This window comes from Trifolium pratense, linkage group LG1, assembly GCF_020283565.1.
Source record: "Trifolium pratense cultivar HEN17-A07 linkage group LG1, ARS_RC_1.1, whole genome shotgun sequence".
NCBI lineage: Eukaryota > Viridiplantae > Streptophyta > Magnoliopsida > Fabales > Fabaceae > Trifolium > Trifolium pratense.
Genome location: NC_060059.1, coordinates 41,404,641 through 41,422,251, shown reverse-complemented (window position 1 = coordinate 41,422,251; position 17,611 = coordinate 41,404,641). Strand labels below are relative to the sequence as shown.

The 17,611-nt window shown below is 31.1% G+C and overlaps 1 protein-coding gene and 1 pseudogene across 1 annotated transcript; both read left to right on the top strand.

The window, feature by feature from the left end:
- Positions 1–6,225: 6,225 nt before the first annotated feature.
- On the top strand, positions 6,226–8,309 carry LOC123886063 (allene oxide synthase 1, chloroplastic). Its single transcript, XM_045935405.1, has one exon. It carries the CDS (start codon positions 6,616–6,618, stop codon positions 8,197–8,199), a length of 1,584 nt encoding a protein of 527 aa, XP_045791361.1. The 5' UTR covers positions 6,226–6,615; the 3' UTR covers positions 8,200–8,309.
- Positions 8,310–11,988: 3,679 nt separating this feature from the next.
- On the top strand, positions 11,989–16,148 carry LOC123886015 (annotated as a pseudogene).
- The last annotated feature ends 1,463 nt before the right edge of the window (positions 16,149–17,611 follow it).

The following is a 17,611-nucleotide window of genomic DNA, read 5'->3' as shown; positions in this document are numbered from 1 at the left end:
TGTTTTAATCAAACTGATATCAATTAAACTATTATCTCAATCTTAAGAATGAGGAGAATCATTAATTTTTACTTTGAAAATGAGGAACATCAATCATCGTTAGAGTTTTAAACATTTTCAAATATTATTCTACAGTGATCCGATGGACGTACGATAGTCGACATTAGAACTTGTGCAAAAGGAGTATTGCTATATTGTCATTGTTATAATTTCTAAACCATGGCCACCAGTTTGGCAATGATGAAAAACTTGATTATAAGGACAGTACTATTTGAAGCACTCAATCTCAGCCCCACATATGAACCAAAGTTTTAATCACATTTTCAACGCCAACTTAACAGTTCTACGTCCTCCCTTGGTTTCATTATGAATATCGATTGAGAACTTATAACGATATTCTATAACGACAAATAGGGATTAATCTCTTAAATCAGATAGGATCACACAAATCTATCTTTAAAAATTTAACATTGTTTCATTCTTATATTAATCATTGTGAGTTTGATTTGCAATTGCATTGCTCAATAGTCCACTTTTTTTTTGTGAGAGCCTATGACAAAAAGCATGGGAGTATATATATAGCCAACTTTTGATTATAATATATTACCATCTTTTGAAACTAAAAATTTTAAACTATCAACTTTGGAAAAAGGGTTTGCTAACTTAGACCCACCTAAAAACATAAAAATCTAAGTTAGCAAGGTGTATCTTTTCACTCTGGACAAAAAAACCTCGACATTTAGTTATTTTACACTAGAAAATTGAGGGTTAGTTTGGTAAATTTTGTTAAATGTTGGTGCACTCATTTGCTAATTTACACCCACTTAATTATAAATATATGCAATCTAAATAAACAACATAAAAAATCAACAAATGACAACTTAAGAAAACATGTTACTCAACTTTGAAAAGGTGCACCTTGCTAAATTAGACCTTCATGTTAAAACATCAAATCAGTTTTACTAAACTACCTTTGGCTTGAAACTATATTAAAATAGTAAAAAATGGTGTTTTGGTCAAAAGTGAAAAGGTGAACCTTGCTAACTTAGACCTTCATATTTTTAGGTGGGTCTAAGTTAGCAAACCCCTTAAAAAAATATTTCTTAAAATGTCATTGTTTGAAAATTCATATACATTTTCCAAGACATTTGGAGAAATATTTGGAGTAGCAGTTTTAGATTTTTAGTTTTAAAAGGTGGCAATTTGGTTAAAAAAACCACGGAATGCTGCATTTTGACTTTTCAATGTAATAATAATAAAATATGACAATGAGAATAATATAATACTCCTACAGCCCTATTATTATTATTTGACAAAATTTATTATTATTATTATTATTATTATTATTATTATTATTATTATTATTATTATTAATTAATAAATAAAGTCTTCACATCGCTTCAAAATAAAATAATGTTTTCACATGAAAGAGTTGTGGGTCGGCAGTGAGAACTGAGAACTAATGAAGCTGAACATGGCTTGACTTTAATTTGATTTGAAGTTGAAGATTAATAAAACTTCTAATGTATTGAAATTAAAATATTCGAATGAGTTTAATTGCTGTGCACCGTCGGTGTAATTTTTTTTTACACATACATCCAATGACGCGTTGCCACATCATTTAATGAATGTGACACATCATGTGTTTTTAATGACCATACATGATGTGTCTGTATATTATTGGACGCATGTGCAAAATATCTTTACACCGACGGTGCATATAAATTAAATTCTTATAAAATTGGATTCCCTAAACTAACTAAAAAAAATACCAATGACGACAACCTTATTGCGCGGTTATTAAAACCGTTACAATTAAATTAATTAAATAATTGTGGCGGTTGTAATGTTAAATGCGGCGGTTACAATCCGCTACTAAATATAAACCGTCACATAAACTGCCGTAAAATGTTCTTTCGACGCTGATTCCAGTGCTAGGTTCTAACTACACAAAATACTTTTCTTTTTTTTACAAACACCATTACAAAATACTTACAATGCTTAAAATTACGATAACAAAAGAACGTTTAAGGAAAATTTTAACCGCTGCAATTAACAAATACAACCGCCGTAATTTATTCTATTTATTATAGTCACGTATTATTAAGCCGGTCGTAGATACCTTTCTAAATTCTAATTGTGGGATCCAATAACTATTACTACTAAAACTCAATTTTAATGCTTACTCCCTCCGTCCCAAATTATAAGAGAAAATAAAAAAATCACACTTATTAAAAAAAAGTAAAACATGAGAATTTGAAGTATGTTTTTGTGGGTTTTCCTTGGAATAAGTTGCATAGGAAGATGTAAAAATAATTTGTATTGATTGTTGTTTATTGAGAAAATGAGAGAGAATAAATTAAATGCAATTTGTATTTAATTTTATGAAAATAAGAAAAAAAACATTTTTGAAAATAATTTTTTCTCTTATAATTTGGGACATAAAAAAAGGGTTTTTTTCCCTTATAATTTGAGATGGAAGAGTATATGCGAAAAAAAATACTCAATTTTAATGCAACTAAACGTGGTAATTTATTTTGATTTTTGAGTAGTACAGTATGATTAAATTGAATTTTCAAGTTAATTATGCCTTGGTCAACGAGGATTAATTCAGTTGTTTGCGGCTTCCCACGTGTGTGGTGTGTTTGTTGGCTGCTTTTTTAACCATTGTGTCAATAAAATGATAGAGACTTTTTTTCATCGAAGAAAAGGCGATTATAAATTAGGTGATTGAACTTAAATAATTAATGAATATTTTCTAAAACATTGTCTCAAAAATTCAAGTTCAATTTTTAAAATGATAAATCATAATATATTTTTTTGGTTTTATAACCTATGATTCATAAGGAAAAGTGACCATAGTAGTTTAGAGTTTAGCCGCGAGGTAAGTAAAGTCCGGCTAAGAAATTATTCCACCCATGAATCGAACCTAGGTTCTCCCAAAAACAGTTATTTTTAGCGAAGTTCATTAACCACTTGAGCCTAATGATTTGGTTGATAATTCATAATTTAAATTTTACTTAATTTCTACTGAACCCTGAATTATCAATTTTTTTTCCTGAAAAAGTAAGTACAACTTTACAAGTATCATAAAGTAAAATTAATTTACAATTTAAATTAATTTAATAAGATAATTTAAAATAAAAATAATTGGGTGTCATCAAATTATGGAGTTTTAGGTGTTATATTACCCAACAAATTAAACTCTTAAAGTATGAGTGGGTTCGTTTAATCTCATCTTATTTACAAGCTTACTACTATATTCCTTATACTATCTTTTTACTATCGTAATTCACAAAGGCAGATAAATATTTTAGGGTTTTACAACCGTAATTCTTTCCTTATTTAAGTTTGTCAAAAAATTGCATCGGGTATACACTATATAATAACCCTAAACATATCTCTCGTCTTTCGTGCCTACTGACTTAATGTCAAAATGTATACATATGTATCACCTCTTCATACAACGATTTATCAACTACCATCAATTACCAACAATTCACATACAACGACTTAATTATCACTAGCCTCACTATCTGAATCTCAGATTCGAGAGGTGATCTACTCTCAAATACTAGTACTTTTTGTATAATAAAATATATTAAACAACAAAATGTACATCAAAATGGTACATAGAAGCCAAGATAAAGCCTACAAAGTGTCCACTACTTGAATACAACAAAAAGGACAAGAATACCAATAATTTTTTTTGAGAAAGCTAACATGTGTTCTAAGGACACATGGTAAGAAACTCAATATAGAAATATCTGCCTAAAAATGATTCAATTTAGTAAAAGTCAAAATACTACTTTTTTTCAATGTAAGCTTTCCACCTTTGAGTTCTTTAACGTGTGGCATAGGGGCACATGTTAGCAAGATTTTTTTTTTTACTACCTCGTTGATAATTTGAGAGTATTTAACCAACATTCAATGAGAAAAACTATATTCATGTGAATTAAAAGTTGATTAACAGTTAGTTATGAATATCACATGTAAATTTACTTATATATCTTTTTATCATTGATTATTGGGTAAATACATTCAAAATATTAACGATTAGTGTATGTTTCACCTATTAATAAATAATATAGCCATATTTACGACTTGCTCTACGACTAAACCAAAATTAAAAGATAAATTTAATTTGATACATTAAATCAGAAAAATCTGCTACACTCCCAAAAACAAGAGATGAATTAATATATCTACTATTTCAAACACCTTATGGGCCCGTTTGGTGCGCATAATAGGATAGTGACATGATAGGATATAAAACATGATAGTGATAGGATATGATATCAGCAGGATAACAATTATCCTTAGTTATCCTATCATGTGTTTGGTCCACACAAGATAACAAACATGATAACTATTATTTCATGTTTTTAATACATACTTTCTCATAATAATATGATAAGATATATAATATATTTAAATGACAAAAAATTATTTCGCAATACTTTGAATTTTATAAATAAAAATATAAATAAGTAATCAAATAAATTTATAAATTTTTTTAAAAAAAATCTTGAGAAAATAAACAAATTAATTTTTTTATATGAATCATGATCAAATATATAACTCAATTATACATGTTAGATAAACTAAATAAATATATGATATATCTCATACGTAAATAATGAAACTACTATTACAAAAGAATTATATTTAATTTGTTATAAAATTTAAATTAATATCCCTATTTTGAAATTTTTTTAATAATTATTTTACTTTAAAATATTGTAATTTTAGTAGAATTTTGATTTTTTTAGATTATATAAATTACAAAATTACCCTTGTGAGAAAATCACATATATATTTAAAAATTAATTAATTTTTTTTTTGAACCTAACAAACTTAATTCATATCATTAACTAATAAATATTTTATTTAATAATTATTTTATTATTAATTTACTATCAAATTAGTTTATTATTTATGTTTTATTAATTTTCATTTTTTATTTTAAAATATATTTTATAAAATAAATCAGCAAATTTTTTCTTATCCTGTCCTGCTGGTAACCTAGCTCAAATCCAGGATAAAAAATTTAACTAGAGACACATAATATGATAAGCTTCAGGATTAACTTATTATATCCTGTTGTGTCACAAAACACTAGATTGAGACAATATATGATACAGTTATCATATCATGTCTCTTATCCCGTGCATCAAACGGACCCTATATTTCCAACGCTCATTTAATTTATCTATTTATTTATCTTCCTTTTTCTATCACATTACCAACTTATCACATTTATCATGTATTTCCTCCGTCTCAAAATATAAGCAAAAATAAGTCAAAGAAGCTTAGGCTCTGTTTGGATTAATGAAATAAAATGGAATGAAGCTTAGCGGAATAGAGTGGGGTGGAATGAGGTGGAGCGGAATGGAATAAATCTTCCGTTCCATTGTTTGGATATTTTAACAAGGAGAGGAACAAAATTGAAGGTAAGTGGTGATATTGAATCTAATCCATGCTATTCAATTTCATTCCATTATTATTTTACAAATCCAAACAATTGAACATTATTATACTCCATCTCGTTCGATTCCATTTCATCGCATTCCATCAATCCAAACATAGCCTTATGGTGCGTTTGGTTCTAAGGAAAGAAAATGGGAGGAAAGAAATTACGCAAATCAATGCATGAATGTAGACTAACATTAGTCCAAGTTCATGCATTGGTTTGCGTGATTTTCTTTCCTCCCACTTTCTTTTCATAGAACTAATCGGACCCATTGGTTAAAGATTTAGACAAAATACATTCACTTTTAGGGTTCGTTTGGTTTGGTGGAAGAAAGTGGAAGAAAAGAAAATTACGAAAATCGATGAACTTGGATTTGAGTTAGTCTAAATTTATCCATCGGTTTCCGTAATTTTTCTTCCTTCAAACCAAACAAAGTCTATCAACAACTTTTATTTATATTTCAAGACGGATGAAATATATATTATGAGAGAAATCGAAAGAAAAAGAAAGGATATAATCCAAGTCCTTTTTATTGCTCTCCATGTGTGTATACATGCATCTATGTGTGTTATACATGTACATGAATGTGTTTCTACAAATAAAACATTTAGTTTTGTTGAATTTGACAACGTGTTGTTCTAAAACAAGAAAAGACACGCGTGACCGTGTGTACACCAAAACCAAAAGTAACAACACCGGTCAGAACACTATACAAAGAAAAGGAACAACGCCGGAAACACCACAACAACAAAATAAATTCACACAATTATATATATATTTTTTTTAGATTTAAACACATGTTTAATCTGATTCGAGCGTCAGTTCTGACATCAAATAGTTCTAATCATTGTCAATTCCAGTCATGAGATTGAATTGCGATCCTCCCTATCAAGTTCAGCATCAACATTTATCAATAAACCAACTAACTATAGGTAAATACACACAATTTTCACATCTCCATTACATTTACTATTCAAATCATTACTACTATTTGTCAGGTCAATAAAAGAACACACTAGCTCGTGGATGGTCAGACCTAATAAATCTACACACAAATTCAACATTATTCTTCTATAAATAAATACTCCTTAATTATTTCAACACCATTACTCACCAACTCAACAATCTTCAAGACTTCAACCATGGCTTCTTCTACTCTCTCAACTCCCTCTCCAAACCACAACTTCCTCAAACACCAATCAAAACGCTCCACATCATCAAACCGTTTCAAATCATCCACCACCTTCCTTCCACCAATCAAATCCTCTGTTTCAAATCCACCACCTTCTCTCTCAACCACACCACCACCACACCCAACAAAACTTCCGATCCGTAAAATCCCCGGCGACTACGGCATCCCTTTCATCACTCCATACAAAGAACGTCTCGACTATTTCTACAACCAAGGTCGTGATGAATATTTCAAATCCAGAATCCAAAAATATCAATCTACAATTTTCCGAACAAATGTTCCTCCCGGTGGTTTCATCGCTAAGAATCCAAACGTCGTCGTTTTACTCGACGCTAAAAGTTTCCCTATCCTCTTTGACACTAACAAAGTCGATAAAACTGATGTCTTCACCGGAACTTATACTCCGTCAACTGAACTCACCGGTGGTTATAGAGTTCTCTCTTATCTTGATCCATCTGATCCTAAACATACTCAGCTCAAAAACCTTATGTTTTTTCTACTTAAAACTCGCCGGAACCACGTGATCCCGGAGTTTCGATCGTGTTATAATGAGCTTTTTGGTACGGTGGAGAATGAGCTTGCTAAAAGTGGAAAAGCTAGTTTTGGTGATGCTAATGATCAAGCTGCTTTTAATTTCTTGAGTCGTTCTTTGTACGGTGTTAACCCTGTTGACACCGAACTTGGGCTTGACGGCCCAAAAATGGTTCAGAAATGGGTTTTGTTTCAGTTAGGCCCAGTTTTAAAACTGGGTCTACCGAAATTTGTGGAAGATACTATGATTCATAATTTTCGTCTTCCGTTTAAGCTTATTAAGAAAGATTATCAGAGATTGTATGATTTCTTTTATAATGCTTCGGGATTTGCACTTGATGAGGCGGAGCGTTTGGGTGTTTCGAGAGATGAGGCTTGTCATAATTTATTGTTTGCAACGTGTTTTAATTCGTTTGGTGGATTTAAGTTATTTTTCCCGAATGTGATGAAATGGATTGGACGCGGTGGAGTGAGGTTGCATACTAAGCTTGCTACCGAGATTAGAGAGGCAGTTAGGGCTGCAGGCGGGGAGGTTACTATGGCGGCAATGGAGAATATGCCTTTGATGAAATCGGTTGTTTATGAAGCTTTTCGTATTGATCCACCGGTTCCATTACAATTTGGAAGAGCGAAAAGGGATATGGTAATCGAGAATCACGAGAATGGATTTTTGGTGAAGAAAGGGGAATTGTTGTTAGGGTATCAACCATTTGCGACTAAGGATCCTAAGGTTTTCGATAGAGCCGAGGAATTTGTCGCGGATAGGTTTGTTGGCGATGAAGGGGAGGCATTGTTGAAACATGTGGTTTGGTCTAATGGACCTGAAACTGAATCTCCAAGTGTTAGAAATAAACAATGTGCTGGTAAAGATTTCACCACATTGGTTTCTAGGCTTTTGGTTGTTGAACTTTTTCTTAGGTATGATTCCTTTGAGATTCAAGTTGGAAATTCTGCTTTGGGTACTTCTATTACCCTCACCTCTCTAAAGAGAGCAAGTTTTTAATTTCTAATAATTTTTTTAATTATTTTTTTACTAGTTAATATGATTGTTAATTTTGGATGTGTATTATTAATTGTAATGTTTTAAACTACTACTAGTATGTCTTGATTTCATTTATGTTAGTACATCTCCCATTAAACTCATCTTCAATTAGAGTGATCATGGAGTTGTTGGTGGGTGATCAATCATTGTTGTACTATAAGAGTTGGTTGGTAGGAGTCAGTTTAGGAATGGGATGAGGGTGGTGGCATTGATAAAAGATGTAGTCCGCTATCTATTGTAGAAGTGTATGGGACTGAATTTGGAACCAATTGTACTATATGGAGTTAGATTTTCAAAATAAAATGTTACTATTAGTATATGATTTGGAATTTTGTAGTATATGTAGTTAGAATCTGAAATGTACTCTTGGACAGTAGATTCTTTTTTTCACTTTGTCCATTTATGTTGATACGTGAAAATTATTTATTTTTGCTAACTCTTTTGTTTGGCTATATTCCTTTGCTCGATATTGACATGTCACATGTGCAATCTAGTCTCAATATTTTTTTTGAATTGAACTCAACTCAACACTTTCTTCTTATAACTCTTTCAACTTTCTTTGATTTACTAGCTGAACTACTTATACATGACATAATAGAGGTTTGTTAGTTTGTCCCGTGAGCATAGGTGATATGAATATTACATGCAATATATAAAAATTGGAGTTTAAAATTTGGTACAGAAACTTATTCACCTTAAAAATTTATGTGATAGGTAGCTCAATTGGTTGAATTAGTTGAGCAAAGAGTTAAATGAGTTGGAGGTTCAGATTCAAGTCCTGAAAGGTGTAGAAAAACTAACATAACAATCAACGTACTAACAATTTGCCATTAAAAAAAAAAATTTATTCACCCTAGACACCAGACTATATGATAATTGATAAAAGAAAAAGAATTCAAGAGAAATTAAAAACAGGGGACCAAGACCAAAAGTCATGCAAAATGGAGTATTTAAATATGTGGTAAGGAAGTCCTGCTCTGTTTTGGTTATTTAAACAAGACTACAAACAATCAATTTAGTAAAAAAAAAAAAGTATTAATAAGAAAAGATCATGAGAACCAAAACCATTACTTTAAAATCTAGAATAAATCATGTTATTAATCACTAAAAATATTATAGTAAAATTAACGGTGGCGTCTCCGAGTTTTTGGAGGCTCTGTGCGAAATATGAAAGTAGCCTTTTAATAATAATAATAAAAAAACGTAATTGATTTTGGGAGAAAAAGAATGATGGGAATTGAGAAACTATGTGAGTTGAATTGGGAAATACGATTAAAATAGTAAAATTGTGATTTTTAATTTCAAATTTTAGAAACTCTAACTTGTAAAATTTAGTTTTTACCTTTATTTCAACTTTAATGGAGTTTTTTAGAATAGAATGAGTCAAGGAGGAGTAGGTTAACGCCGCCGGTGATGGTGGCAGGTCGACGCAAGGAGGAGTAGGTTACCTTTCCTTTGTATTTTTATTATCTTCAATCTTCAATCAGCAGCACTACAATTTTTTTTTAATCCACTCGGCAGCACTAAATATAAGAAGCATAGATATAGGAAAATGAAGATGACATATTTATACTGAGCATAGGAGAACCTCTTCTTGATAATGTTGTATGTGTCAAATATAATGCAGCCACAAAATATAATAAATGCAAGACACCCATAGATCATAAAAAAACACCCATAGATCATATTCATAGTTGTCAACTTTCCCAATGGAAAAAAAATCTACAAGAAAAGGATCACAATATTATTTAGATATCAAAATCACTATTAAAAAGGGTAAATGTAGTATTAATTATTAAGCACTAAACAAACGTTTTAATAGTAAAAATACCTCAATGAGGATAATGAGGCTTATAAGTAAGAAAACTACCAAAGCATCGAACAAGAATGAGCCTAAATAGATGAAATTATGGCCTCTTTTCACAGCCCGAAGTCAATGTGACAACTTCTAGAATTATTTTTCCTACATACAATTTAATCTCAAAATTATTATTAAAATAATTTTAACTATAATTAGCTTTAAATGAAACTTTAAATGAAAGAGAATATGATATCTAAACTTTAGTTTCACAAAGACAAAACAAATACAACGGTTGAACCTTTTATTTTATTATTGCTATGGTTGATTGCAAAATTTAATTCAATATATTTAGGCACACGTGTTTATTAATATTACTACTTATGTAGCAGACAAAAATATTTTGATTATTTTATAGAATGCGTGAGAAAATTAATAGGATAGCAAAAGAAATTCTGCTAAAGAAAAGACATAGTTAAGCTCTTATTGAAAAACAAAAAGGAGTTTATTTTCTTCTTCATGCATTCTTAAATATTATTCTCCTCTAAATTCTAAGAGATGAACAAGTTGACAAATAAATTTGTCACTTTTTAAAGTGAATGAAATGAATAATATATTTTTGTTGCAATTTTTTTTTTGGGACCAGTGGCACAAAATAAGGTAAGGTTTATATCTTTTATAAAAAAACTAAATCTAACTAATAAAGTCCAAATGTATAGTAGATTTTTCAAAAGTAAATTGAGGGGTCAATTTGGAGGTTCTCTGCACACAATAACAAAAGATTGGATAAAATAATTGATCATTAGTTGGTTAAGTGATTTTTTGCGCCGGACTTGATCGGAAGGATCACGGTTCAATCTCTTAAAACTGTGATCGGAGGAACTGTAACCACTTGATTTTAGACTGACTTCGAACCAAATTAGATAATCCAATAGATCGAATACTAGTGGTGAAAATTGGAAAAAAAAAAAAAACGCTTAAGGAAGATGATACTGTAATTACTAGGAGACTTCGGAATTTCCCATTAGTCAGTGATATAGCAACTTTTATCATACTTACAGGCATCCAGGAAAGAACCTGATTAGGTACTACAATTATGACTCACACCTCCCTAATTATATCCCATTATAAAAAACAATTTGTCATCTATCTTTTAAACTTATTATATTCTTTTATTAATTTTTATAAAATCCAGAATTTAACACATCTATCTTTTAAAACCACTTTTTTTTATAGGGACAAAATATATATTTTAAATTTTATAAGAATTAAAAACATATTGAACACTATAGAAAATAGAAAATATAGACATTAATTACTTTACCCATTTTTTGTAATATATATGAAAAATATCAAATGTGATTACAACAATAGCAAAAAATATTTATATGAAACTTAAAGTCAATAATTAATTGTTAATATTAATATTTTTTATTTGAACTTGTACATGAATTTTTTTACACCTTAACTAATGTTTTGGATACACCAAAATAGTCCACATCGCTTGGTAATCGAGACTAATGAGTGTTTATATACAACACCCACACCTTTCAAACCACTTAGGTGTATTTTTTACGAAGGACAAAACCATGAAGAGTTAACCTCAAAGCGGGCAATCTCTCTGACGAGAAACAAAACCGCACATGCTCGCGGGAATGTAGCCTCTTAAATCTCCATATATTGAGGGAGTAATCTTTAACTTTTAGCTAGAGGATTCTTTGGCAATCAAAGAAGTGCAGTATACTCCAAATCTACAACTAGGCCTAACTACTCTTCTTTTAGACCAAAACTACATTGATAACTGTTTGAATTTTTTATTAAAAAAGTTACTAAGAGTGTAATAGCCACTAAATCATAATAACCTATAATTTACAAAGGAAATTTCCTTTGATTAACACGCTTTTGCAAGCCCTTCAATTCAACCAATCATCTCAATATAGAAGCTCATAATTCATAGGATTCATATCCAACAACTAAAAAAAAAAAAAAACTTCAATGTCTGGTTTGTTACATTCTTTAATTTATTCTCTCCTTATCCTAATCATATTATTACCATCACACTTAGCCAATGCTGCAAACAACACACAAAACTTTCACTACTTCTGTAATTTTAACAACAGAGGTAACTATACAGTTAAAAGTACATACCACAAAAACCTTAAAACACTTTTCTCCAATCTCACTTCCAACACAAAAATCAATAACTATAACAACCAAAACACAAGCAGAGACCGAGTAAACGCAATCGGTCTTTGCAGAGGCGATGTTAGGCCAAACGAGTGTCTTAGTTGTCTCGAAAGTTCAAGCAAAAATCTCACACAGCTTTGTCCATACCAAAAAGAAGCAATTGGTTGGTATGGAGACGAAAAATGCATGTTGCGTTATTCAGACCATTCGATATTTAGCTCAGTAATGGAAACAAGACCTGTTTATTATGCAAATAACATGGGGGGTGCAACTGATTTGAATGAGTTCAATTCGGCAGTTAGGAACTTGTTGTATAACTTGACAAGTAAAGCTTCATCGGGTGATTCTCGTTTAAAATATGCCGCGGGGAGTGCAAGTGGCCCTAATGATCAAACTATATATGGCCTTGTGCAGTGTACTCCGGATTTGTTTGAGTCTCAATGCAGTGATTGTTTGGTTCAATCTATTGCGCGTATAGCAATTGATTGTTGTAAAGATAAGAAAGGTGGAAGAGTTGTTAGGCCTAGTTGTAGCATGAGATTTGAAACCAATTTCCTCTTCTATGAATCTACAGCACCATCACCTCCTCCTCCATCCACCACCAATAAAACTTCCTCACAAGGTACTTTTTCTGTTAAATTAAGGTAACACTATTATTTATATGTGTGATTTTAGAAGTACTTATGATTAAGGGCAGACGACTTTAATGAACCGATGATTATGATTGATTGACGGTGTAAAGAACTTTTACCCTAATAATGTATATAAATTAAATCCTTACAAAAGTTGTGCTGATATCAATGTGACTATTAAGAAGTCCCACATCGGCTGCGAGATGGCCTGAATATGTATTTATAAAGCCGGTTTTGTAGGGTTGAGTTAGGTCCAACTCTGAATTCGAAGATGGTATCAAAGCCTCCTCCATGATCCGCTGGACCGCCTGCTATCAATTTCCTGATCGGGCCATCCACCATTTGAGGTAGGGGTGATCGCGGTGCGGTTTGCTTTGGTTTTGAGCATAAAAGTCATCCTAACCGCGAGATAAAAATGCATGCGGTTCGGTTTGGTTCGGTTGATTTTTAAAAAGTCATCCAAACCAAACCAAACCAAACCAAACCAATGCGGTTTGGATCGGTTCGGTTGGTGCGGTTTAAAACATAACGATTGTACCGAACAATTTTAAGCATAAAAAAAAAATAAAAAATTGAAGTTCCAAAATAACATTGTAGTACCAACAAAAATTATTTATCCAAAATAACATTATAGTAACTTACAATTTTAAATATATAAAAAAATTGAATTTTCAAAATAACATCACGGTACCGATAAAATTTGTTTATTTAAAATAACATTACAACACCAAAATAAAATTTCAGTACAAAAAATAAAAACAACTTGAAGTTCGATTAATTTGGTCGACTGACTTGGTAATTGGGCATGTATATTGGAATATAAATATATTTTCTTTTACGATATTGGAATATAAATATATAATAGTAACTTAATGCGGTTTTTGCGGTTATCCGCGGTTTTTGCGGTTTGCGGTTTTGCGGTTCAGTAAGAAAGCCATCCAAATACATCCAAACCAAATGCGGTTTTTGCGGTTTTCGGTTTGGTTTGGTTCGATTTGCGGTTTTACTTTTGGATTGGTTCGGATACGATCACCCCTAATTTGAGGCAATCCTCACCTTACAAGCCGGTTTTGTAGAGGGTTGAGTTAGGCCAACTCTGAATTCTAAGAGTGACCAATGTTCAATTACAAAAGTAGAATGCTAAACAAACCAATTACAAAAGTTGAACTTATGAATATTTTCTGAGAATCAAACTTATGAATATTTTATTATCTTAAAATATGAAATGGCCCATGCTGCTGGATTTGGTTTATGCAGGAAAGAGCAACACAACCACGGTTATCGCCATAGCAGTACCAGTCGTTGCTGTTATGGTGCTCATCATTATATGCATCTATTTAAGAGTAAGGAAGCCAAGGAAAAAGTTTAAAAGTAAGTTGAACTGTTGATTTGCCATGACTTTACTATTTTCTGCACAATGTTAGTTTAATTTAAACTGCAATGAATTTTATTGTAAATGTTAGTCTCATATTACATGAAAACTTCTATAATTGAACTTGTTCCCTTGTGAAGCACAAGAAGATAATGAAGATGATGAAATTGAAATTTCTGAGTCATTGCGATTCAACTTCGACACAATAAGAGATGCAACTAAATGACTTTGTTGAATCTAATAAACTTGGACAAGGCGGATTTGGGATTGTTTACAAAGTAAGATAACACTATTTAATACAGTACCATTTAATACTCATATACTTGTTGAAAACTTACTATTCATGACTCTAACAAATTTTTAGGGTAGGCTCTCCACTGGACAAGAGATTGCAGTCAAAAGGTTGTCAAAGAATTCAGGTCAAAGAGATCTAGAATTTAAGAATGAAGTACTTTTAGTAGCTAAGCTTCAGCATCGAAGTTTAGTTCGGCTACTCGGTTTCTGTATAGAAGGAAGAGAAAGACTGCTTGTCTATGAGTTTGTTCCTAATAAGAGTCTTGATTACTTCATTTTTGGTAGGTTTTAATAAACGTTGAACTGAAATGCATCTGTTTTACTTTAGTTGAGGTTGAAGACTAAGCTTAATTACATAGTTCTAAGATTCATATATCTTTTTGTATGTTTCTATGCAGATCAAGCCAAGAGAGCACACTTAAATTGGGAAATAAGGTATAAAATCATTGCAGGTACTGCTCGAGGAATTCTTTACCTTCATGAGGATTCTCGGTTACGTATTATCCATCGTGATCTCAAAGCAAGCAACATTCTTTTAGATGAAGAGATGAATCCAAAGATAGCAGATTTTGGCATAGCTAGATTGTTTGGTGTAGGCCAAACTCAAGAAAATACAAATAGAATTGTGGGAACCTAGTACGTACGCAAAAGTATTCGCTGTTTGTTAATATCATACACCTAAGATACCTGACTATGAAAAGATTTTGTATAACTGAGAATAATTATTCACAATGTTTGTAGCGGATATATGGCACCTGAGTATGCAATGCATGGACTGTTTTCAGTGAAGTCGGATGTATTTAGTTTTGGCGTATTGATTCTTGAGATTATAAGTGGCTACAAAAATAGTTGCATTCAATGTGGGGAGAGTATGGAGTATCTACTGAGCTTTGTAAGTAAAATAGTCCTTTGATTTCTTTCCATCATATCTTCTTTGTGGTCAGAACTCAGAAGTATGGAATTGATTGTTTTTACAGTGTGTTAGATTACATTACTTTAGAAGTGGAATGACATGTAACTTACAGTACATTTTGAAATTTTTTGTAGGTATGGAGAAATTGGAGGGAAGAGTCCCCAACAAATGTTATAGATCCCACATTAAACAATGATTCAGTAAATGAAATTATTAGATGCATCCATATTGGGTTACTATGTGTTCAAGAAAATGCAGCTAGCAGGCCAAATATGGCTTCTGTTGTACTAATGCTTAATAGTCATTCTCTCACTCTTTCAAGACCTTCAGAACCTGCATTTTATGTAGACAGTGGTGCCGGAGGCCTTCAAGATAACATGATGCAGTCTTGCGAGTATAGTTTAATTCAAGAATCGATAAATGAGGCTTCGATTACCGAGCCATATCCTCGCTAGATTGTGATCATAAAGGTGATAGCCATAAGACATATATAGTCAATTCAATTTTAGAATAAAAAGTTGAATTCCTCAACCAAGATTGGTATATATACGAATAGAAACAAACACATTTAAGTGCTTGTTTGGTTAATAGCTTTTCAAATTATTGATTGATCCAATGTGATAGTAACTTTTTGTTAGATCTTTGTGTTAGGGGTCTGCTGTAGATAATTTGAACAAGAAGATGAAGAATAATATGATAAAAGTTGCATATAAATTTCAAAGAGTGAAGATAATCATACCCCTTGATGAAGATAATCAATTCCCTTGAAAGATATTCTGCAATGTTAACAATATCTATGATTCATTCTTGTGCGCAAAAGGTTGCAAGACTAAATCAAGAGACATCAAGAGACTTAGGGCTTGTTTGATTGAGTTTTTGTTTTTAGTTTTTAAAAACTCTTTTATAAATCAATTTTAGAAAGAAAAAGAAAAAAAAGTTGTTTGATAATTCTATTTTCAAAAACTATTTTGGAAAAGAGAAAATGAAAAAACTTGTTTGGTAAAATTATTTTTAAAATATGTTCTATTATTATTCTAAAACCTTTTCTATTAAAAAATGAGTAATTTTTAAAACTATTTTTTTTGTTTAAAATAAAGTACTGATTTTTATTATAAAAAAAATCAGATTTTTTTTATAAAAATAAAACAAAAAGCATACATATATATATATATATATATATATATATATAGGGGTTTTCTAACTTAGACCCTAGTTAGGTCTATGTTAGCAAGGTGCACCTTTTGAGTTGGACAAAAATACCCATTTTTTTTTTTTGAAACAATAGAGCAACTGGGGCATGTACGTAATTTGCATCATAAAAATACCCTTTTTTTTGTTTTGAAACAATAGAACAACTATTACATTTTTTAAATTTCTTCCAAATTTTGACCTCATTTTACGTGCGAATCGAACGCCGATTTCAAAAAATAATACCGGAAACCTTTGTAAAATTGAAAAACGATCAAAATCCATATAAGGAACGTCGAGTTTCGTTGAGTATTGAGGGAGATCGAACCGGGTCAAAAACCGGGTCGCACGACCCGTTTCTGCATAAAACGGGTGGGAGGGACGATGAACAGTGCGCGTCGCCCACGCCCACTCTCACCGGCGGCGCGTGGGGGCGCGTGCGGCCTCAGGGAGGCTCTATTTTTTTTTTTTTCATAATAAAATAGTAGATAATATTCTGGAAATTTTAGTATATTGTATGAAATTTTTGGAGACACGAAACTATTTTTAGTTAATTAAATGAGTAAAAAGGTAATTAAAAATATTATAATTCCATAAAAAATTTCCAAAATTTTATGTAAAGTACTATGAATTATTTAGAACCCTCTTGTGTACCTCACTCTCCCTAGTTCAAGTCATGAAATTATTTTCACAAATTCCGCTGATTATTTAAAACCATTTAACAAATAATAATAATAATTTCATAGATTTGTACTCTGAAACCAATTGTGTTTTTATTTGTTTCTAATAAAATATTAGATAATATTCTGGAACTTTTGGTATATTTTATGAAATTTTTTGAGACCTGAAACTATTTTTCGTTAATTAAATGAGATAAAACAGTAATTAAAAACTATTGTTTGCTTCTGAAACCATTTAGCTGGAAGAATGGTTTCAGAGAGTTATACTGTGAAACCATTCTAGCAGTAAAATGGTTTCAGAAGCAAACA

Excerpts from the sequence above, each read along its gene's own strand:
- LOC123886063 (XM_045935405.1), top strand. The coding sequence starts at position 6,616 with ATGGCTTCTTCTACTCTCTCAACTCCCTCTCCAAACCACAACTTCCTC.